At 46.8% G+C, this 22134-nt stretch overlaps 3 protein-coding genes across 3 annotated transcripts; all 3 read left to right on the forward strand.

Annotated features, from left to right (window-relative positions):
* The first annotated feature begins 15 nt into the window (after positions 1–15).
* LACBIDRAFT_309395 (uncharacterized protein) lies at positions 16–1188 on the forward strand. The gene is made up of 9 exons (XM_001886750.1): positions 16–145; positions 201–242; positions 292–336; positions 452–474; positions 527–588; positions 648–695; positions 746–778; positions 831–978; positions 1031–1188. Exons 1-9 carry the CDS (start codon positions 45–47, stop codon positions 1045–1047), a joined length of 519 nt encoding a protein of 172 aa, XP_001886785.1. The 5' UTR covers positions 16–44; the 3' UTR covers positions 1048–1188.
* Positions 1189–1333: 145 nt separating this feature from the next.
* LACBIDRAFT_295403 (uncharacterized protein) lies at positions 1334–9634 on the forward strand (the record flags this gene model as incomplete). Its single annotated transcript, XM_001886751.1, has 18 exons — positions 1334–2024; positions 2081–3290; positions 3346–3419; positions 3456–3700; positions 3751–4466; positions 4519–5682; positions 5738–6024; positions 6087–6195; positions 6242–6303; positions 6357–6497; positions 6795–6846; positions 6919–6934; positions 7159–7166; positions 7223–7760; positions 7811–7966; positions 8021–8729; positions 8782–8924; positions 8987–9634. 18 exons carry the CDS (start codon positions 1334–1336, stop codon positions 9632–9634), a joined length of 6969 nt encoding a protein of 2322 aa, XP_001886786.1.
* Positions 9635–11108: 1474 nt separating this feature from the next.
* Positions 11109–16125, forward strand: LACBIDRAFT_332286 (uncharacterized protein; the record flags this gene model as incomplete). Its single annotated transcript, XM_001886752.1, has 18 exons — positions 11109–11287; positions 11413–11552; positions 11606–11682; positions 11953–12077; positions 12158–12277; positions 12353–12548; positions 12607–12786; positions 12847–12892; positions 13115–13230; positions 13294–13304; positions 13362–13390; positions 13581–14140; positions 14190–14345; positions 14401–14824; positions 14884–15120; positions 15174–15296; positions 15379–16011; positions 16076–16125. The coding sequence occupies 18 exons, from the start codon at positions 11109–11111 to the stop codon at positions 16123–16125; spliced, it is 3402 nt and encodes a 1133-aa protein (XP_001886787.1).
* Positions 16126–22134: the final 6009 nt, after the last annotated feature.

Raw genomic sequence — 22134 nt, forward strand, 5'->3', positions numbered from 1 at the left:
GTCTAAGTACGACCACTACATCCAAATTTCCCTCTCTAAGCAGAATGTCGTCCGCAAACCGCCCAATAGTCTTCATGGACATCAACATCGGTGAAACCCCAGCTGGTCGTTTGAAGATGGAGCTTTTCAGTGATATCGTCCCAAAGTGAGACTCAAAGGACGTGCCTCCTTCGTTTGCAACCATTTAACCTCTGAAATAGAACCGCAGAGAACTTCAGGCAGCTGTGCACTGGGGAATACAGGTCCGTATTTGCAGCAAAGTGAACAGCGAAGGGACTTATAGGAGTTCAGAGTGAATTCGCGTCCACAAGGGTATAAAAATGCAACGTTTCATAGGTTTGTCTGGTCTATGAGGTTTCTTGGATACCCTTGCTTGCTGACGCCGATATTTTAGAGTGTAGGCCCGCTTGTATTCCTCAGCTTCGGCGTCGACTCATCCGCACTCTCTCAGTGTTACAAATTTCATGTGTCAAGGCAATGCTGCTTCCGCAATTGCGCGGCTGCCTACTTATATTGAAGGTTTCAGGTGGTGACTTCTTGAAGGGAGATGGGACAGGTTCATTTTCAATATATGGCGATAAATTTCCGGTATGTTGTGTCGTTGCTTGAGATAGCCGTTCACCGCTGACCTTCTAGGTTTGATGAAGGACGAGAACTTTCAAGAAAAGCATACTGGCCCAGGTCTTTTGTCGATGGTATGGTTACCTTACCCGCATCTCGCTACGGTTGTTTTACCCCGTTGTAGGCCAATTCCGGACCGAATACCAATGGATGCCAAGTAATGCACCAAACCCTTCGTAATGCGAATCTCTCTGACGAAACTTTGACAGTTCTTCATCACGACCGCCAAGTGTGATTTCCTTGACGGGAAACATGTGGTCTTTGGTAAAGTTATCGATGGAATGCTCACATTGAGAAAGATCGAAAATGTAGCTACGGGTCCAAACAACCGACCAAAACTGGTTGTCAAAATAACCGGTCAGTGGCCCTCACTCATTCTAGAAGGACGTCTACTGAAGGAAACTGGCAGAATGTGGGGAAATGTAGCATTGTCTACCAATACATAACAGGTATTGTAGGTTTGAGCTAGGCATAGCATTCAAACCTGCCCTCGCGACTTTGAAGCATCGCCTCAGTAGCTACCCAGCGTTTGCGTGTACTCGTAGAATATAAATACGGTTTTGTGGAGATCTGTTTCTGGGCATATCGGCTTCCGGCTTTAGTGGCGAATCTGCGATTGGCCTTGGTGCTGTTGGCGTGTTGCTACACCACACGAGTCGTTTATGACGCTTGCGTGGTCCTTTGAGTTGCATGTACTCAAGAATCCCACAAGATGAATCCTCCTTCCTCAGGCGCCGTCATGGCCATCAGTAAACCTCTACCAGCAATTCCGAAACTTGCTATAGGTGCCACAACCCTTTCGGTTGGCGCACGCGCTCACCGGTCGCGACTGATAAGACACATCTTGTCACAAACCCAGGAGCCAGGCATCGAAAGCAGGCGGGATGGATGGGCTTACGTGTTGGAAGAGGTTTTGGACGACTTGGGTGACGCTATGGCTCGGGGAGAATGGTTCAGTGGCGTCAAGCAACGCAGAGCGCTGAAGCGAACGCATCTAGAGAAAAAGGCGCAGGCGGTAAAGAAAGACGCTGAGTCGAAGAGAAAGACAACCGCAGAGAAGTCGAAGGACAAGAAAGAGGGCTCAGCGACGTCCACTGTTATCGAGGCAGCTGAGGTTGTCAAATCCGCAGCAGCAGCTCAATCTCCCGTTGATATTCTCAAGGAGATACGATCTTTGGCTTCAAATCGCGTGCTGCCCGAGTCAACTGGTTCTCCCCCCAGCTATCTTGTGCTTTGCGTCGCGCCTCATGGGAGTCGAACACCTTTGCCAGCCGAGGACAGTGGGTTCGACGTCGTACCTGCAAACATTGGTTGTTTCTTTTCTATCGGAACGTATTCGCTGCATGTCACCGACTCGGATGAGTCTACTACCACCGTTCTTTATGGACTGCGTGAATGGGAAGGTAAGCAGCCTTCTATTCCTTTGACTCTCCCTGCTTATGGTACTTGACCTCCGCAGCCGCGACCATAGACTCGAAAACTACGCGACTTGTTGGAGGAACATTTGTGTTCAAGGGAGTCAATTCTCCTTTGCAGCACCAAGCTCTCTGCAAGTCACTCCGACTTTGCATCTACGTCCAACTTTCTATGGTATTGGAGCAGCACTTCCTCGCAGATTCACACATCCAGCTCAAATTTCCTCGTCCCAAACTCAATCCCCCATCCCCGTCTACTCCGAACAGACATGTTGACATTATGCCTCCCCACTCCGCCCCCAACGCGCGTGATGGTGACGAAACGAAAGCTCGACCGCGTCATACTCTCCTTCCCTCCAGCATCTTCAGCTTTTTCTCGCGGAAAAGCCATGTTCCTCGATCCAAAACAATTAATCCTGTCGTGGGACGTAGTGGCTCATTGGACCTCACAGCTCTTCCCTCCCCAAAGGAGCGATCGCCTCGCTCGTCATTCGACGGTGGCTTGCGCCTACGGAGGTTCTCCTTGATTGGGGACAAACACCCAACTCGCAAGAACAGCCGCACGAAAAGGGAACCAGACACCCCGTTTGCCAATGCTGTGAAGCGCCTTGAAGAAAGCAAAGGTTGCCTATCGACCTCCCCTGGGGTCTCGTTTGCGCCTCCAAAGCTGCTTCTCGATCTCGCGCAGAAGGAAGGTGTAAAACCTACCCGTCGATTAAAAGGTGACGAGAGGGCCAGTCTTCCTACTATCCTTGGTTGGGACGGTAAAGCTGCTCAGGGAAAGGGAATGTCGGGTATCCATGGATTTGTGCGTCAACAAGAAATCTCGGTCCTTTTCGGCCAGCACGTTCCTCCTGCCACTCCACCAACTCCATCGCTTGAAACAGAGGGATCGTCAGCATTCACTGCTTTGTCCACCTCATCAAATCTCCCTACACCTGGCTTCGGCTCCTGCGGAAAACCACACTGGGTAACTTATAGATATTATTCTCATAACCCCGACGAAGATCAAGTGCTTGGCGAAGCTATCATGGACTTGACATCAAAGTCCCAACTTCCATGTTCTCGCCAGCGTTGTCCATATAAACGTGGACAACATGAACTGCGCCTAATACATGGTGGCATTCGCATTATCGTTCGCGTTAACAATGAGGTTACAAGCCCTGAAATAGAGGATACCTCCATAAGAATATGGGAAACCTGCGCCGTCTGTTCTGCTGCATCGGAAAAGACCACGATGTCCGACGGTACATTGTATGTCTTCCTAACTAATACATATTTTTTACTGACTTATTAATAATAACTATAGCTTACTCTCTTTTGCGAAGTTCCTCGAACTGCTTTTATACTCTCCCATGATATGTACTCTGACTCCAGCCCTCTGTGAGCATACCACACCCCCTCCTGGTTCATGGTCAGACCTACCACAGTCTCGTTTCAACATCAAGCGGCATTTCTCAACTGCTTTCGGGACCGTCTCATTTTCTCTTTCGGCCATTGACGATATTTTTGAATTCCGCGTCCCCCGCTTGCAGTTTACTCGTGACAAGTCCCCTCCGAGTACATCCATCTCTGAGCACCCTCCAGAAGACCACGATAAGAAAACTCTTAGGCGAGAAATAAGGCGTTGGTGGGAAGGTGTTGCAGATCATATTGACAAGCTCGTGAGTCATGAATGAAAGCGCTTTCGAACAATTGGCTTATGGTTCTGTAGGAGCAACTTCTGGTTGGTGACGATCTCAACGCTTTTCAAAAGGCCTTGCCTCGTCTCCCATCCTCCGATGATGCGTATGAACATTTTGAGCCGACAACTCCGATGCTAACACCTTTACCCCCAACCACCCCGAACTCTCAGCCTCACGGCGGTAAACTCGAAATTCCTCTATCAAATCCACCAGTACCTTCTCTTACAATTGGCTCCGAAACATCTCAGTCCACGCCGAAGCAGCCTGTACTCCTGGAAGTTCCATCAATATCCTCCCTTACTCTCGGCTCTGAACCATCCCAATCCACACCAAAGCAACCTGCAGTTCCGCTATCATCCTTTCTTGCTATTGACCCTGAATCATCCCAGTCCACACCAAAGCAGTCTGAAGTTGCCGTAGTTCCGCCACAGGATGACCCATCGCTCCTCCTCACCAGCCTTCGTCACAACCTACAACGTAGCGAACAGGAACTCTACGTCCAACTATCTCAAACCCCAACTTCTTCACTCAACAATGTCCGGAGAGCGTTCCTTGCCGCCGCAAAGGGAACTCAAAAACGTATCATTGCCTGGCAGAAGAAGCACTTGGCTTCGAAAGCTTCTCTTGTTGGTGAATTGTCTGCTGAAGAGCCTGAATGGTGGGCGAAGGGTTGTCACGCTGTACCAGGAGCAAACATCATAATCAGAGAGCGGGATTGGGGTAGCATCATTGCCTTCACCTTAAGGTAGGTGCTATCAGAGCTTTTCGTTCAGGTCGAGGCTGATTCCTTGATACAGTACTTCCGACTATCACCAAGAGCTCGTCAACCTCTCGATAACACGAAAGGAGTCCTTACCACAAACTCCACCACCCGAAAAAACCCCCTCCACTTCAGGACCATCATCCTTCTTTTCCACCGCCACTGGATACAGGCTTTTCTCGTCTTCCTCGAATGTCCAACCTGATCCTGATCAAGAGGACGTTATTTGGCACGAGCCTGAGCCATATTCCGCTGTTATTACTCGCAAGGAACATACGCGCGATCCGACATCCATTCTTTCATTCAGGGAAGTCCTCCGGCAAAAAAACCATAGTGCAGAGCTCCCGTCCCCACTTTTGGCATCTCGCTTCGCCACTGCTTCGAATTCGACCTCGCAGCTTCTGGCAGGAGCTCCTCCGTCGGCTTGGGCCAAACCAGATGTAGCTGTTAGCATGCAAGCTGCGGACGGAGAGGTTGCTGCTGTTCCAGAGGAGATTGCTGAGAAGCTTCTCCAGGATCTCGAGGAAGCTCGTTCGGAAACGTCTCGGCCGCCTTCTGTCATGGCGTCTGACGTGGATGCACATTCAATGGCGAGCTCGGGTTTTGTTGATGCTCACATCCGTCGTGGCAATGCGTCTTCTGTCATATCGGTTGAGAGTGATGCAACGATTGGCAAGGATGTTGGAAGTCAAAGTCAAGGGCCATCGTCCCTTCCTCCCCTTCCTCCGCCGAAGGATCCACCTCAGCGCAATGGCCAGAAGGAGGCCTCAGAAGCTACTTCATCATCAGCAACGCCATCAACGTCGTCTTCGTTCGCCAACACGTTAGCAAGCGGACTGAATGTAGCCATGAGGTTTGTGATGAACAACAGTTCAGAACCTTCCCGGGCTTCGACGCCTTCGTCTTCCAAAAAGCATCATGGCTTGCTTTTCCCTGAAGGTGCCAGCATAGACGAGCGACCACATATCAAGTATGATTGGACCATCGGAAAAAGACTCAAGTTCAGTTGTACGGTGTACTATGCCAAGCAGTTTGATGTCTTGCGTCGGAGATGTGGCGTCAATGACTTGTTCCTCAAGAGCCTATCTCAAAGCGCGAATTGGGCGGCTGAAGGTGGAAAGAGTAAATCCAACTTCTGGAAAACGAGTGATGATCGCTTCATCATCAAGACGCTCGTCAATGCATGGAATGTGGCCGATCTGTAAGTTACCTCGAGCCCTCTTTGTTCCGTTGGAGGATTGACCTTCGTCTGTCAGTCAAGTCCTGATTGAAAACGGACCTTCATACTTTCAATACATGGAGTCAACAGCCGGCAAGCCCACCGTACTGGCCAAGCTGATTGGGTTTTACACTATCGAGATCAGGAATCTAGAAACGGGGGTCGTTCAGTCGAAAGCTGATCTCCTCGTCATGGAGAATCTATTCTACGACCAGAATATCAGCAAGACCTTTGATTTGAAGGGCATTCATGGGCGCAAAGTCAAGGCGAATACGGCTCAGGGTCATACGTCTAAGACTTTGTTTGATGGGGAATGGATTGAAGGTATGCTCATTCAACTACAGATGATTGAAGACGTTTACTGATTTTGTGGTTTCTGTCAATAGGGCAACAGCGCACACTGATCTTGGTCCACCCACATTCAAAAAACGTCCTTCGTGAAGCTATCAAGAGCGATGCCGATTTTTTGGCTAGGAGTAACATTATGGACTACTCGTACGTCTGCGCTGTCTCTTTTCGGCGTCACTGATAGTCCCATCAGTCTGCTGCTTGGTGTAGACGATAAGAAAAAGGAGATCGCTTGTGGTCTAGTTGATACAGTTGGTCAGTCTCTCCGCCAATCGTCCCTTTGATCATCGATATCTTTACCTCTACAGGGAGTTATACCTTCGCGAAAACGTTGGAGTACAAGGCGAAACACGGGCTCCAATCAGGTAAAGAGGTCACTGTCGTGCCTCCGATCGAGTACCAAGAGCGTTTTGTGACTGCATTGGAAGGATACTTCCTGGCATGCCCTGGTCAGTTGTGCCAGTGTCTCTTGCCTTTCCTTTTGTTAACATGTTCTTGCAGATAAATGGTCAAAGCCTTTAGATGACTCCGTGGTTATTAGCGACCCAGATCTTCTTCCTAGCATTCTATAGCACGCCATTTTTACATGTACTTGGGACTTCATTTCACGTTTATCTCCTTATAAGCTTTTATTCAAAGGAATAGATTATTTCTCGACATGGCTCTGTTGCCGTGTTGCTGATGCCCACACTCCACAAGTAAACAAAGTCACTAAGCGGAGCATTTTGAAATCTGGTCTTGGCTAGCTCCAAAAGTAAATAAAGTCACTGAGTGGAGCGTTTTGAATTCTGGTCTATTGTAAGTATCGTCTTTGAGACTTACTATGTATTTCTTCCGATGAGATGCATCAACCCTTGATACATCATCTAGTTTCACTGGGACTGTTGTGAGCAGTATGAAATGTACCGCTGCGCGGCAGCTGTAAATAATAACTGAATATAATTAGAATCAACATAAGTACTTATAGTGAAAATGGGCCGACAGAGAATCAAATTCCAATTGTATCACGTCTAGGGCATTCAAACTCCGACTATTATCACTTCTGATCATGAACCATGACTGGACCCTCTTCGGACCTAATACTTACACACGGCAACTCATTTATTCCAGAAGCTGAGGTCAGTTTTCGCAACTATTCTCATAACACGCCCTTTGGGATGGATCAATCGAACAGGCTCTCTGATACCCCAACTCGTCCCAAAGACAATCAGTCCTCAAATTATCTCGGGAAACTCGCCAAAGCTCGCCCCACAGTTATGGACAACATTGGCTCCAGCATCCCCATGATCACATTTGAGCAAATGCTCTCCCATGTTCTTCCTCAGCTTGATCTCGACTTCCAGGCGACTTGGAATAGCTTGGTTCAAGGGGGACATCTGGAACAGGTACAAGGGACCTACAAGTGGAGCGCGTTCCCAATTGTGCCGAAAAGCGCCCATGACACCGAGCCGGTTGTCTTTTTAAAGATAAAAGCCATTCAAGATGCGATCGTTGCCAATGCGGTCTTTTCCAGCGGTCCTAGACCCCAAACAGCTGAGTATGTCGGCGATGCTGCGAGATGCTGGGAGTCGGTGCGAATCGGGAACCAAGGCAAACCTGATGGATGTGGGCGACTGCAGTCCAATCAAGAACAATACGTCAAGCCCGGTTGGATGTGTGTTGCATGGGCTGAAGAGTATAAGGAGATCGACGAGGACATTGATAGATACCGTGTAAGTTACACAGTTTTCGACGCGTTCTCCATTCACGTCATCCCTTTTAGAATGGTGGAAAAGTGGCCTGGAGTTTGGATCACATACTCCGTGACGATGCTCGCAGGAGGTGTGCTTTTGGTATCACCATCGAAAACACAACAACGCGAGTATGGTTCGCCTCACGATCCGTTGTCTTCAACTCGGAACCGTTTGATTTTTTACATGTCAGCTGTCAAATACCTTAATCCCCATTTACGATCTGATGTTCGCTTTTTCAGGACTGTGAAAAGTACATCAAGTTGATCATCGCCCTCTCGTATGGTAGCGCTATCGAGCTCGGCTTCGATCCAACCATCAGAGCTTTCAGAGGCGTCGACGACAAGATATTCTACGACTTTACCGTTAAAGGAACGGACTCCGGTGGAAACCCTATCACAAAGATCTATCGCACTGTCAGAAGCATATCTGAGTTTGGTGCTGATGCCATCCGTGGTCGTGGAACACGTATCTACGAAGTCAAGGAAGTGGACAATGGCGTACTTAAGGGTGATACACTTGCGTTGAAGGATTGTTGGGTGGACGATGATCGGGAGTTAGAGGGGGATATTCTCACCAATATTCTTTTGGACTGCAACAATGAAGAACGCGAGTCGTTTTTGACCCTTGTCGTCCATGGCCTTGTCGAGGTTGATGGTGCTGGAACGAAAGACCATATCAAGGAGGTCATGTTGCGAGGACTCGATGTCCACCAGGGTGGGTTAAAGTATCAATTCAAGCACCCTGACGAGATGGAGCAAGATATACCCTCCCCAGACAAAGTCTCCTCTGGGCTTAGCGCTTTTGTGCCCATTGCTCGAATGGTGCGCGAGGAGAACGAACATCACTGGAAACATCACTATCGTCTCGTATTCAAGGAGGTGGGCATTTCCATGTATGAGATTAGGTCCATCCAGGATGCCTTCCAAGCCTTAGTCGACGTGACGAAAGGTTCGTAAATCGCATGCAACTCGCTTGCCAGTCTGATAATGATGTTAAATAGCACTCGAAGTTATGGCTAAGAAGGATTATGTGCATCGGGACATCAGTGGCGGTAACATACTTTTCTACAAAGGCCACGGAAAGCTATGCGACTTAGAGTATGCCATTACAGCGAATGCCCGAGGTCAGCATGGTGTGCGCACGGTAATTCTTCAACTGTAATTTCAGGCCAAACCCCCACCAACGCTTTTATCAGGGTACCTTAGACTTCATGCCGATTGAAGTCTTCTTTCAGGAGTATCATCCTTCCCACTCACCAGCCGACCACATCGTATCGTGAATGGGCGAAAGTTCCGAGAGCCAACATGAAGGAGAAGCTTGCTACCCTAATCAGGTATGCGGCCGGGACCCACAACCCCAGGCCAAAGGGGATTATACACACACTTTTACATGACGTAGAATCCCTATGGTGGGTTGGTGTATGGCTCCTTTTCTGGAGTGCGACACATGTATGCCTTCTCGAGGATGTTGAGAGACGAATCGAGGATGCAGTGACAATCTTTCCCTTTTCCGGAGCAACAGCAGAAACGTTCCAAACGAGATCCCGTGTGTTACGAGGGGATTTCGAGGAATATATCCCACAACTCCCTCGGGAATTCATCCTTTGTGGCGTGGTTTTGGACGAATGTCGCTCTTCGTTGTACGAAGCGTATCTCAAATCCCGGGTCCCAGGCAAGGATTTGAAAAACGATTCTCGGTTTGAGCTACTGCTGGCATTCAGAAATCTCTTATCTGCAATATCCGATCCAGCTCCCAATGATATTGCCATACGGCCCCTACTCGAGGTTTATAAATCGCTCACCGAAATGAAGCACAAAGCTGACACACCCGCTGATGGTTCACACCAAACGTAGATAGCCAGTAATTTAATTGCCAAATTTACGTTGCATGTGGTTTTCAATGACCCCAAACATTGTTAGATCTGTTTGTGTTGTGTCATTTTGGATTTACCCTGTTAATATTTCTCCAAATAAGCGAGACTCGACGACGTGAGTTTTAGATTGTATTCCGTGTTCTGCTGTCATTTCTTGTTTCACCCCTCCCACCCAAGCTCCAACCTGTTCCAATTCCTCAGAACAAACATTACCAATCTTTTTTTTTGAGGTTATCAACTTTTGCATAAGCTTACATCGAGCATTGTGGCTCATCTATGTGGCTAAGTGAAGGGCGTGGCTTCAAATGGAGGATGGCATCGTTTTGGCAGAGATTGTGATGGAGGACCTCTTTTCGATACAGGCCGTGGACGAGGACCTGCATCGATAGTGCTTGTGGGGAGCCTCTCTCGTCGAAAAGCATGAAGGACCTCGCTTCGGCAGATGTCATGGGGGACACGATCTTCGTAGAGGCTGTGATAGGTTTTCTTCGTTGACTTTCAACGTCGAAAGACTGTCGACCTCGGATACACATTCCGTGTCACGACATGACGGACTGTAGCGCGTATGCCTACCGCGTACCAAGTCAAATCACATGTAGCTATCATCGTACACATGAATCCCCGCCCCGCCCTAATGGTGAACAGGAGGTAAGGTGAAGTGTATCCTCGTGGCCGCGTCTGAAGCTGCGACATTGAACTCGCTGGACATGGTGTGGTTGTTGTAAGCCAAAAAAGTGGCCAGGCGCATATGCATCGAATCGCAGAGTGGACATGGCTTGCTGTTTTCGTTCCTATGGTGGAGGCCTTGAGTCTTCGCATTGGAAGGAATCCACATCCCTGAAGCGCAAACACTCAACTCTGCGCTCCGACGCTCCCTCATTGACCAAATGTGTTGCCACAGTTGCAACCGGATAATGGGCCATATTACGGCGGTTCAGTGTGATAGTAGACTGAGACGCACTGTTGGTATTCACGTGGATGAGGACTAGCAATATGGGATATTGTGGTTCAGGTATACGCAATCGTTGTAGTGAAAAGAGCGGGGCTACTCAAGAACCTGAGGAAACTTTGGGATAGGCGGACATGAGTAGTTGTTCTGGGTCGAATGCTTTTTTTGATTCTTCCTCAAGATTATCTTGCTAGGCTGGTCGGTGCCTAGTGAGTATGCTATGGAAACAAATGAACTTTTGGGCTTCATGCCATTCCGCGATGAGCGAGCACGAGGAACGAGTGATAAGCTCATTATCGAATAAGATAACGTCAGAGCGTCAGAACGAACTTGAAACTTCGCGTTTGTACTCATAAGTACAAACAACCCAGAAGTCTCCGAATGTCAGACAAGGAGAAGACAAGGAGACTCCTTGTCGTTCAGTTTATCGTTCTGACGCGTAAAAAGATCCTCTCCTTCATCACTGAATTTTTTGAACCTTGGCAATTTCTTCCCGACCTTTACAATGGCCGACATTCCTCTGACAACGGCTACCACTAGTACTGAAAGCTCTACTGGAAGCTCTCAAACTGTGGCTACACCTCAAACTGTGGCTGCACCTGTCTCTGATCCTTTTACTGCTATTCCTCGCGTCCCTCGCACTCATACATCCTCGGCTATTATTCAAATGCTAAAAAACTTGCCGTTGATCTCCATACTCCAGATGAATAAAGAAATCGAGGAAGAGAATGCTGAAATTTGAAAGATCACGGAAATCTTTCAACCACGCGTCTGACCCTACTGTTCACAAGGAACCTGGTTCTGAACAGGCTTCTCTTATCTCTCTTGACGAAGAAGACCTTAACCGACTCGTACCACAAATGCAGGATCGGGCATGAAGATACTCGTGGTTATGTGAATGGCTTGGGAATGGCCCTCCATTTCTTGCTTGATATGAACTGGAAAGAAGGTTCGGACCAAGCCAGGCTCACACACGCTTGTAGATGGCTCATGATCGATCAGATATTGAGACGGCCGCCGCTAACGTCCTCGACATTGCAGCCCCCATCGACCCTTTCAAGAATCTCAGTGTTGTACAGGTCAGCCTGACTCGAGGTCAGAGACGTCACGCGTCACGGTCACCGGGGTCACGTCAACTGACTTGACGAGGTCAAGGGTCACCGGTCACCGGTCATGATGGGGGTCAGACCTTTTTTGGAAAGAGTATTGAGGCTAACGCGCAACGCCCATGTTTTTTTTTTTTTGTTTTCTTGTTTTATTTTTATTTTTTATTTACACTCATGTTTGAACGTTGTGTATACACAAGTTTTCACAGGACCCTTGACCAATCATGACCCCGTCAATCAAAGTCAGGTCACTTGACGCCAGGTCAGCGTCAGACCCGGGTCATGACAACACTGTCCAGGACCAAGATTATCCCAGAAATTAAATATCACCTCATCTGCGAGAAGATATCATTCGATTTGATCCTCTGGTGGGTGTCTCTACTGAGATCCTTGAATGCTTCAATGCAATCTTTTGCTTTTTGTTCCATACTATCGAACCATCTCGCAGTCGCGATATTGCTGAGCAAGAGACTGTGAAGCACATACTTTCTGGAGGTTGGTGGCAGTCGCAGGTGGACGATGGGCTTGTCCCAGATTGGATGGTCCAAGGATGCTGCGTTTACGGCTGGTAAGCAAATTTGCAAGTCAATTCCTTCAAATTTCATCGATTTAAATAGGTACTGTTAAGCTTTCGCCTCTCAAGCGCGACAAAAATAAAAAAGATTCAGCCACGGGTCGCTTTACGAGGGAGCGACATGGCTGGAGTAGACACCTTGAATGCAGCCGACCTTATTGATTTCAACGCGAACACCTGCTGGTACTGTGGAAAGTATGTTGTTGCACGTTCTCAAGACATGTGTAACATTGGAGACTGGGTTTTTGCGCGATCTCCCTTATCAGTCAGTAAAATCTCAAAAGCTATGCATTACTCGCAAAGTTCAACTACCATATTAGCAGTCCTTGTCAGATCCTCCCGTCACAGGGCGCATTCTCGATATCCTACAAGATACAAGCGGCAAGTCATCGTTGGTTATTCTTGACTTATTACAAGTTGCTGCAGACCGCCATGAAGTATTTGGAATGCCGATCCTGAAATGCCGACTTGCTGGCAGGAGAGTTCTAATCATTTCCGCAACAGTCAGTAATCAACTTTTGATTATCATTGTGCTGTAGATCTTACCTTGCATTGGATTTTAGGGCATTCTTTTCGAGTATAACGTTCAGCATGATTGCCGGCAGGCAGGTTGAATAGCATTTGGAAAGGGACAGTACTCCAGGAACATGTTGCATCAGGCATAACCAAGACTTACGTCGAACACAAACCCCTCAATGTCTTCTTCATCAACACACATTCATTTCATAACGCATAGCCATCCTTCCGCGAGATCTGACTGCCCCAATACCTTACGCGGTCAACCGTCGATCCCATCATGATCGGATAGCGGAGAAGCTCTGAGTTAACCAGGATTCCAAGCAAGCTGCGATAGCTTTGAAAGCAGCAAGAAAGAAGAAAGCTGTGGCTCTGCCATCACAGCGGCAGAGAGTGCTGTCGGAGGAGTCGTCCCTGAAAACGCACGCAGGGTAACGAAATTGTTGATGCACCGCAAATTGCGTTTGGCCAGGTCAAAGTGACATCTTGATCAGCTTCTGTCGGTGTAAGTAGGCCTTATATGCTACATATCTGGATCAGGGATTTGACATGATTTCTATAGTTTAGTTCCCGCCCTACCTCATCCAAGGGGTAAGTTTTCTTTTGTTCCAGATGGTATCGATGATATAGATAATGAATGGCTCCAATCCTAGCCAATCCTATACGATTTCGCTTGTATCTCAAATTGCAATTGTGTCGCGTTGGGGGCATTTTCAAACTCCGATCACTTCCACCACCCATTGTAACCTCTTTTGCAACTATTTCCACGACACGCTTTTAGCGATGGATCAAGGGGACAGGCTCTCTGATACCCCAACTCGTCCCAAAGCCAATCAGTCCTCGAATTATTATTTCGGGAACCTCCCCATAGCTCGCGCCGCACTTATGGACAACCTTGGTTCCACCATCCCCATGATCACATTTGAGCAAATGCTCTCCCATGTTCTTCCGCAGCTTGATCTCGACTTCCAGGCGACGTGGAATAAGTTGGTCCAAAAGGGACATCTGGAACAAGTACAAGGGACCTACAAGTGGAGCGTGTTCCCAACTGTGCCCAAGGACGTCAATAGCACTGAGCCGATTGTCTTTTTGGAGATAAAAGCCGTTCAGGATGCGATCGTTGCCAATGCAGTCTTTGCCAGCGGTCGCACAACTCAAACAGCCGAGTATTTCACCGATCCTGCGAGAGCCTTGGAGTCGGTGCGAATTGGGAACGACGGCAAACCTGATGGGTGTGGGCGACTGCAGTACACAGCGCAAGAATACGTCAAACCCGGATGGATGTGTATTACATGGGCCGAAGAATATAAGAAGAAGGACGCAGCAGCCGATGAATACGACGTAAGTTCCGCAGTTTTTCGACGCGTTCTCCATTCACTGCACCCCTTAGAACGCTGTAAAAGTGATCTGGAGTTTGCATCACCTGCTCCGGGATGATCCTCGCAGGAGGTGTGCTTTTGGTATCACCATCGAAAATACAGCAACGCGAGTATGGTTCGCCTCACGATCCATTGTCTTCAACTCGGAGCCGTTTGACTTTTTACATGTCAGCTGTCAAATGACTTGATCCCCCTTTACCATCTGATGTTCACTTTTTTCAGGACTGTGAAAAGTACATCAAGTTGATCATCGCCCTCTCGTATGGTAGCGCTATCGACCTCGGCTTCGATCCAACCATCAAAGCTAGGAAAGTCGTAGAAGACAGCGTCGAAAAGATATTTTTCGACTTTACCGTTAAAGGAACAGATTCCAGTGAAAAACCTATCACAAAGATCTATCGCACTGTCAGAAGCATATCTGAGTTTGGTGCTGATGCCATCTGTGGTCGTGGAATGCGTGTCTACGAAGTCAAGGAGGTGGACAATGGCATACTTAAGGGTGATACACTTGCGTTGAAGGATTGTTGGGTGGACGATGATCGGGAGTTAGAGGGGGATATTCTCGCCAATATTCTTTTGGACTGCAAAGATGAGGAACACGACTTGTTTTTGACCCTTGTGGTCCATGGGCTTGTCGAGGTTGATGGTGCTGGAACGAAAGACCATATCAAGGAGGTCATGTTGCGAGGACTCGATATTCATCAGGCAATTTAAAGTATCAATTCTCTGACAAAAGGGAGCAAGATATAGCTTCCCCAGACAAGGTCTCCTCTGGACTTCCCCGAAGTAGCGTTTTTGTGCCCATTACTCGCTTGCTGCGCGAGGAGAACGAACATCACTGGAAACATCACTATCGTCTCGTATTCAAGGAGGTGGGCATTTCCATGTATGACATTAGGTCCATCAGGGGTGCCTTCCAAGCCTTAGTCGACGTGACGAAAGGTTCGTAAATTGCATGCAACTCGCTCGCCAATCTGATAATGATATTTAAATAGCACTCGAAGTTATGGCTAAGAAGGATTATGTGCATCGGGACATCAGTGGTGGTAACATACTTTTCTACAAAGGCCACGGAAAGCTATGCGACCTAGAGTATGCCGTTACACCGAATGCCCGAGGTCAGCATGGTGTTCGCACGGTAATTCTTCAACTGTAATTTCAGGCCAAACCCCCACCAACGCTTTTATTAGGGTACCTTAGACTTCATGCCGATTGAAGTCTTCTTTCAGGAGTATATCATCCTTCCCACTCACCAGCCGACCACATCGTTTCGTGAATGGGCGAAAGTTCCGAGAGCCAACATAAAGGAGAAGCTTGCGACCCTAACCAAGAATGCGGCCGGGACCCACAACCCCAGGCAAAAGGGGATTATTCACACAATCTTCCACGACACAGAATCCTTATGGTGGGTTGCTGTATGGATTCTTTTCTGGAGTGCTACAACAAACATATGCCTTCTCGAGGATGTCACGAGACGCATTGATGCTGCAATGGCGATCTTCCCCTCTTTCGGAGCCACAACAGAAAAGTTCCAAACGAGATCCCGTGTTTTACAAGGGGAGACGGATTTCGAGGAATATACCCAACAACTCCCTGGTGAATTCACCCTTTATGGCGCGGCTTTGGATGCATGTCGCTCTTCGTTGTCCGAAGCTTATGTCACATCTCGGCGCCCAGACAAGGATTCGGAGGCGGATGGTCGGTTTGAGCTACTGCAGGCATTCAGAAATATCTTGTCTGGAACATACGATCTGGATGATGATGTTGCTATACTGCCCCTGCTCGAGGTTTATAGTTCGCTGAAGCGGCGCAAGCCCGACACACCTGCTGATGGTGAGAGGGTTCATAAACGTAGATAGTCAGTAACCATAAAAGCGTTGAATGTGGTTTTCAATAGATTTGTTCTGTTTATATCTCCATATGAGCACGACTCGACGTGGTTGTTAAACCGGATTTCTACGTCCTTCTGTTACCTCTACCTCTGTCATTTCTTGTTTTACCCTTTCGACTGAAGTTCAAACTCCTTCACCAACTTGTCAATAAATATTTCTACGTTGTCAATCGTTGCATAAGCTTACATTGAGGCATTGGGGCTCATACTAGGTGACTCAGTGAAGGGCCTGGCTTCGGCAGGCCATGGGGGTGGGCATGGTTTATTGGAGATTGTGAAGGAGGACCTCTTTTCCATATGGGCCGTGGAGGAGGATTTGCCTCAGAAGGTTGTCAACAGCCTCTTTTGTTCTCGCTTCGACAGATGTCATGGGGAACCTGATCTTCAGGGATGGTGTTCGTCGTTTGATTTATGTCGACAGATCGTTGACCTTGAGTGCAGGTTTACTCTGTGCTATGACATGACGATGTAGTGTGTATGCCTGCCATGTACCAAGTAAATTTACATGTAGCTACCATGGTAGGCGGGAATCCTCGCCTGATGATGAACAGGAGGGTGGAGCCAAGGTCAAGCGTATAGTTGTAGCCCCGACTGGGGCTGGGACATTGACACCAGACATGGTGTGGTTGTTGTAAGTCGAGAAAGTCGAGTGGCCAGGCGCATATGAATTTAGCTGGCTTCATGACTTGAAGCTTGACATCGTTTGCCATGCGTACTTTGCAGCCTACACGCTGAGATATTGAAGCTCAGCAGAGTTCCCCCCCCACCTCGGGCCTGGCGCTTTAAGGTGATCTGGGCCCTCTAAGGCCAATTAATTGTCTGGTGGTAATTGGCCTGAGAGGGGGGTCTTCTTAAGAGCTGATGGCGCTGATGAATAGATGATGGATATAAATAGCTCGGGTACAATTGAGATCCTTCCCCGATTACCATCCATGGCACGAAAGCGCTCATACCACCCAGCACCTCGCGCCTTCAGCACTCAGCGCTTGAGCGTTCCACTTAGGGATGAGATAACTCTAGCGTCCTGTAGAATACAGGAGGAATGAGTATTTAAATACAGCAAATATTTAGATACAAGAAATCCGTGGACACGGATAACTTGTGTGTGCCTAGGACTTGCCCGGCTCATTCAAGTCAGATCTAGATTGACAATAGCAAGATCCAAGAAGACGGGCAAGACCTGAGCGTCTGGAAAGCTGTGCAGAACCAACTAGCTATACCAACCAGAGTGTAAGCTCACAACAAGCAAGTTGGTTCAGCACGGAGGAACTACCCAAATGAGCGTCACTCTGGGAGAGATTTCATTGGCTAGAAACAGAAATACAGGATAGCGTAGCACAGTAAAAAAATTTGAGGTAGGTTGATATCAATACAAAATAGGTCGGGATAGGCAGAGATATAAATACAAGATAGTTAAGAATGGGTGGACAATTACAAGGAGAGGTTCCCGTTAGAGGCGATGATGAGCGCCAGAGGGATTTTGTTGTTAATGCGAAACTGTTCAAAGATTGCGCGAGCGAGTCAAGATGGGACTTGCTGTATGCTTTTGAGGTACTCATCGGCAAGATCTCCTCCATGCGCCGCCAGTAGAGTAGGAAGGCAAGAGAAGTCCAGCCGCCTGTAGCAGCGACGATTTCTGGTGGTACGCCTGCTAGGAGAAGTTCAACAGCTCCACCAATACGAAAGCTATGACCAAGGACATGTGCGAGCATCGCCGATGACCAGATTTGAGTGCAGAAATTCAGAAATTCATGCTTGAGGAGAGTCTTTGACTGGGAAGACGTAGTTGTATATGCGAAGAGGGGGGCCGATTGGTTGACAGATGAGTTGACGAAGAGGTGGTTCTTCAAGGCAGCTATGGGGCAGAGAACATCGTTTCGCGCAGTGAGGATCACAGAGGCGCCAACTTCTTTTGTGGTCTTGGTCCAAGGGATGCGAAAGTTTGCAGAGGAGGAGCCATCACGCAAGGTACGGAAGGTAATACTGCAAAAACATGAGAATAGAATATGCAAAAACATGAGAATAGAATATACAGAATGAAGAGAAGGGGCGCACATGACAGAGCGAAGAACATGGTATCTGTCATCAAAGGCGGCAGCAGTAGTAACGGCCAGCTCACCCAGTCTTCGACAGCCGAAGAATGTACAGAGGGCGAGAGCCCAAACGGCAGCATGGAAAGGAGTAGATAGATTGAGGGCACGGTGAAGAGCCAACAAGTGCTCAATGGAGACGGGAGCACGCAGAGGGCGTTTGTGCTTCGTCCCTTCTTTGTTCGCAGACACACGTGCCAACTGGACCCATTCATCATCTCCAAACCAAGGGGCATGATTGACGACGTGCCATGCACGGATACCTGAGAGCCAGGAGCATATAGTGTTCCCAGCTTGTCTGCCCTTGTACTCCCCAATGAAGGCGCAAAGGAGAGGATAGGAAGCAGGCATTTGTGCTTCCTCATCAATACCCCATCTGTTGCAGAATTGGGTAAAGCGCAAGGTACCGGCGGCATACGTTGTTTTAGTGTTAGGTGTGTATGCACCACGGATAGACATGACGGCACTGTTGACCAAGTCTGAGGGAAGAGAGTCGATAAGGTGCTGCCTGTGACAAGCAGCATGAGGCGTCTCCCAGGCAAATAAACGATCGGCGGCAGCAACATGAGGACGTAGAGGGTTGTGACAAATTTGACGTCCAGTGTGAGGTTTCCTGGGTTTAATAAGGCGGGATGAGAGAGATGGGTTGTCAGGAACAAGATGGGTGGCAAGTAGCAGTGGTACAACAGTTGTAGGAGGTGGAACTGTGAGAGGTGGAAGAGTACCCGATGTCGAAGGAAGGGTACACGATGTCAAAGAAGGCACAGGAGAGGGAAGAGATGTAGCAGAGTGAGGTTTGAAAGGATTAAAAAGAGTATGATGACGTGTGGGGCGCGGAGGAACAAGGGGTGAACCACCCACAGTCGTCTCGACGAGACGTGTCGCCGATTTAAAAGGATAATCTAAGCTGAGTAGGATATCAGGGTAAGATAAAAGGGGAGCCATGTGAAAGGAAAGACAGGCTGACCTAGGCATGAACAAAACAGGAACGTAGCTCATCAGGGAGCTTGAAAGGTGGGAACATTTGCTTTCCAGCAGGTCCTGGTTCTCCGCGCGAGATAGGATCAGCTGGATTAGCATGAGACTCGATGTAGACAGTTTTAAAAGTAAGAGATGTAGACATGAGGATGAGATGTGTGCGACGGACAGCGAGATTCAAGTAGATATTCCCGCTGCGGCCTTTATCAAGAGCGCCGATGGTGACTTGATTGTCAGAGTGCACGAGTAAGTGGGCGTCCCGATGGCCTCGAGACTCTAAGAAAAGAGCAAGGAGCTCGATAGCAACGGTTTCGAGCCAGCAAATATCACGGCCCTCGATCTTCCAAGAAGATGAGAGCTGGAAAGCTGCCCATTCGCCGTTGATGATAATACCGATGCCCCACGACGTGGAGGCATCAACGTAAAGCCCAAGATCTGATAGAGGGCCAAGGGGAGACTGGTGGCTACCACTTTTATGATTAATCTATGACAACTGTCCAAGAGGCAATGTGTATACTGCCACAGGTTTTATGAAAGGCATCTCATTAGGATTGCCCATCTATTTCATTCAATTTATCACTGGAATCTTTCATAAGATATAGGCAAGGATAATGAGATATCATGAAGATATTTCATTAAGCTCTTTGGCCCTTTCATTGCCATTTCATAGACTTTTCATTGGGATATTTCATTAGGCTCCTTCGCTTTTTCATTACCATTTCTTAGATTTTTCATTAGGATATTTCATTAGGCTCCTTCGCTTTTTCATTGCCATTTCTTAGAATTTTCATTAGGATATTTCATTAGGCTCCTTCGCTTTTTCATTGCCATTTCTTAGAATTTTCATTAGGATATTTCATTAGGCTCCTTCGCTTTTTCATTGCCATTTCTTAGAATTTTCATTAGGATATTTCATTAGGCTCCCTCGCTTTTTCATTACCATTTCTTAGAATACTCATTAGGATATTTCATTAGGCTCCTTCGCTTTTTCATTACCATTTCTTAGAATCCTCATTAGGATATTTCATTAGGCTCCCTCGCTTTTTCATTACCATTTCTTAGAATTCTCATTAGGATATTTCATTAGGCTCCTTCACTTTTTCATTACCATTTCTTAGAATCCTCATTAGGATATTTCATTAGGCTCCTTCACTTTTTCATTACCATTTCTTAGAATTTTCATTAGGACATTTCATTAGGCTCCTTTGCCTTTTCATTACCATTTCTCATAAGGATATTTCATTAGGTATTTGGCCCTTTCATTACCATTTCTTATGGTTTTCAGTAGGATATTTCATTCAGCTCCTTGACTCTTTCATTACCATTTCATGGAATTCTCATTAGAATATTTCATTAGGCTCCTTGGCGCTTTCATTAGATTTTCTTAGAATTTTCATTGGGATATTTCATTCAGCTCCTTGACTCTTTCATTACCATTTCATGGAATTCTCATTAGAATATTTCATTAGGCTTCTTGGTGCTTTCATTAGGATATTTCATTGAGCACCTTGACGATTTCATTACTTCTCATTAGGCTTCCTGGCACTTTCATTCCCAAAACTAGATAATAATGATGATATGTATCACATGGGTTGTTGGGAGGGTGATCACATGACCAATTTCCTAAAATGGTCAAAAAACGAAAGTTGTAGCCCTACACTGTAGCTTCCTGAATCGGTTTGAATTATGTTGTGAAGTGCTCCCATTGTGAAGATATGATGTAAAAGATTCTTCCAAGTGCTGTGTTTTTTTTTGTTTTTTGCATTTTTCTCCATGAAAACAAAACCAAATAACATGATTCCAACACACCCAGAAAGCTAAATGAACAGGCAACAAATATTGTATCGTGGGAAAAATGACCAAAAAAGGAAGGTGCATTCCCTGAAAGAGCAATTGACACTGACAGACTACAAGAGTCAGATATAGACTACCAGGTTTGCTGATAGACTACAAAAAGTTGGACATAGGCTACAAATGTCAGACATAGACTACAAACTTTTGATAGACTACAAAAGACTACAAAAGTCAGACTTAGACTACAATGTTAGGGTTAGGTTAAAAGGTTATCCACACTACAAACTTTTGTAGTCTGCGCTTTTCCATTAGAAAATTTTGTAGTGTCTGCTTTTTTAGACTACAAAAGTTTGTACTGTGTGCCTTTTTATTAGAAAAGTTTATAGTGTCTGCTTTTTAGACCACACAAGTTTGTAGTGTCCACTTTTGTGTTGGAAGAGTTTGTAGTGTCTGCTTTTTTAGACCACAAAAGTTTGTAGTGTGCGCTTTTTTATTAGAAAAGTTTGTAGTGTCCGCTTTTAGACTACAAAAGTTTGTAGTGTCCGCTTTTTCATTAGAAAAGTTTGTAGTGTCTGCTTTTTGAGGCTACAAAAGCTTGTAGTTGACATATAGTTTATAGTGTCCTTGACTCTGTATAGGTTATTGCGATGAGGTTAAAGGATTGACATGATTTTACATATTGCCATTGCTGCAGCATTGGTTTTTGACATCATGTACAAGTTGTCTTTCATGTCAAGAAAGGCTATTCTATGCCTTCCTATTGATAGCTACTGTCCTATCTCAAATCATAGGTCTAGGTCCATGTAGATATGGTTTGAAGGATTAAATAACTTTACATATTGCTATGGCCACATCATTAACTTTTGCAGTACTTATCAGTCCCCCACTGATTCCTGCAGGACTCTCAGGATTCCTGAGGATTCCTGAGGATTCCTGAGGATTCCTGCAGGACTACACCATAATTTTGGCAAATTTGAGTTTTAGGAGAAAAATTCTGTCAAGTCCTCAGGATTCCTGAGGACTACATGACATTTAACCATCTGTGACATGTTTAAACACTTCCTCTAACTTCCCTAATGAACTTAACTCTATTTCCATCCTTAAAGCATTCAGATATCAATACATAGTAGAATTTTATTCTATTTTAAATGACATGAAAATTACTTTACAGGTATANTAAAGGAGGGACAAACAGGAAGGGGG

Source organism: Laccaria bicolor, genomic scaffold (assembly GCF_000143565.1).
Source record: "Laccaria bicolor S238N-H82 LACBIscaffold_40 genomic scaffold, whole genome shotgun sequence".
Classification (NCBI taxonomy): Eukaryota; Fungi; Basidiomycota; class Agaricomycetes; order Agaricales; family Hydnangiaceae; genus Laccaria; species Laccaria bicolor.

Bases quoted from the DNA above. Each gene is read 5' to 3' on its own strand.
- LACBIDRAFT_309395 (XM_001886750.1), top strand. From the start codon at position 45: ATGTCGTCCGCAAACCGCCCAATAGTCTTCATGGACATCAACATCGGT. The intron at 146-200 runs GTGAGACTCAAA...CCTCTGAAATAG, and splicing joins TTCAGTGATATCGTCCCAAA to AACCGCAGAGAACTTCAGGC. The intron at 243-291 runs GTCCGTATTTGC...ATAGGAGTTCAG, and splicing joins CTGTGCACTGGGGAATACAG to AGTGAATTCGCGTCCACAAG.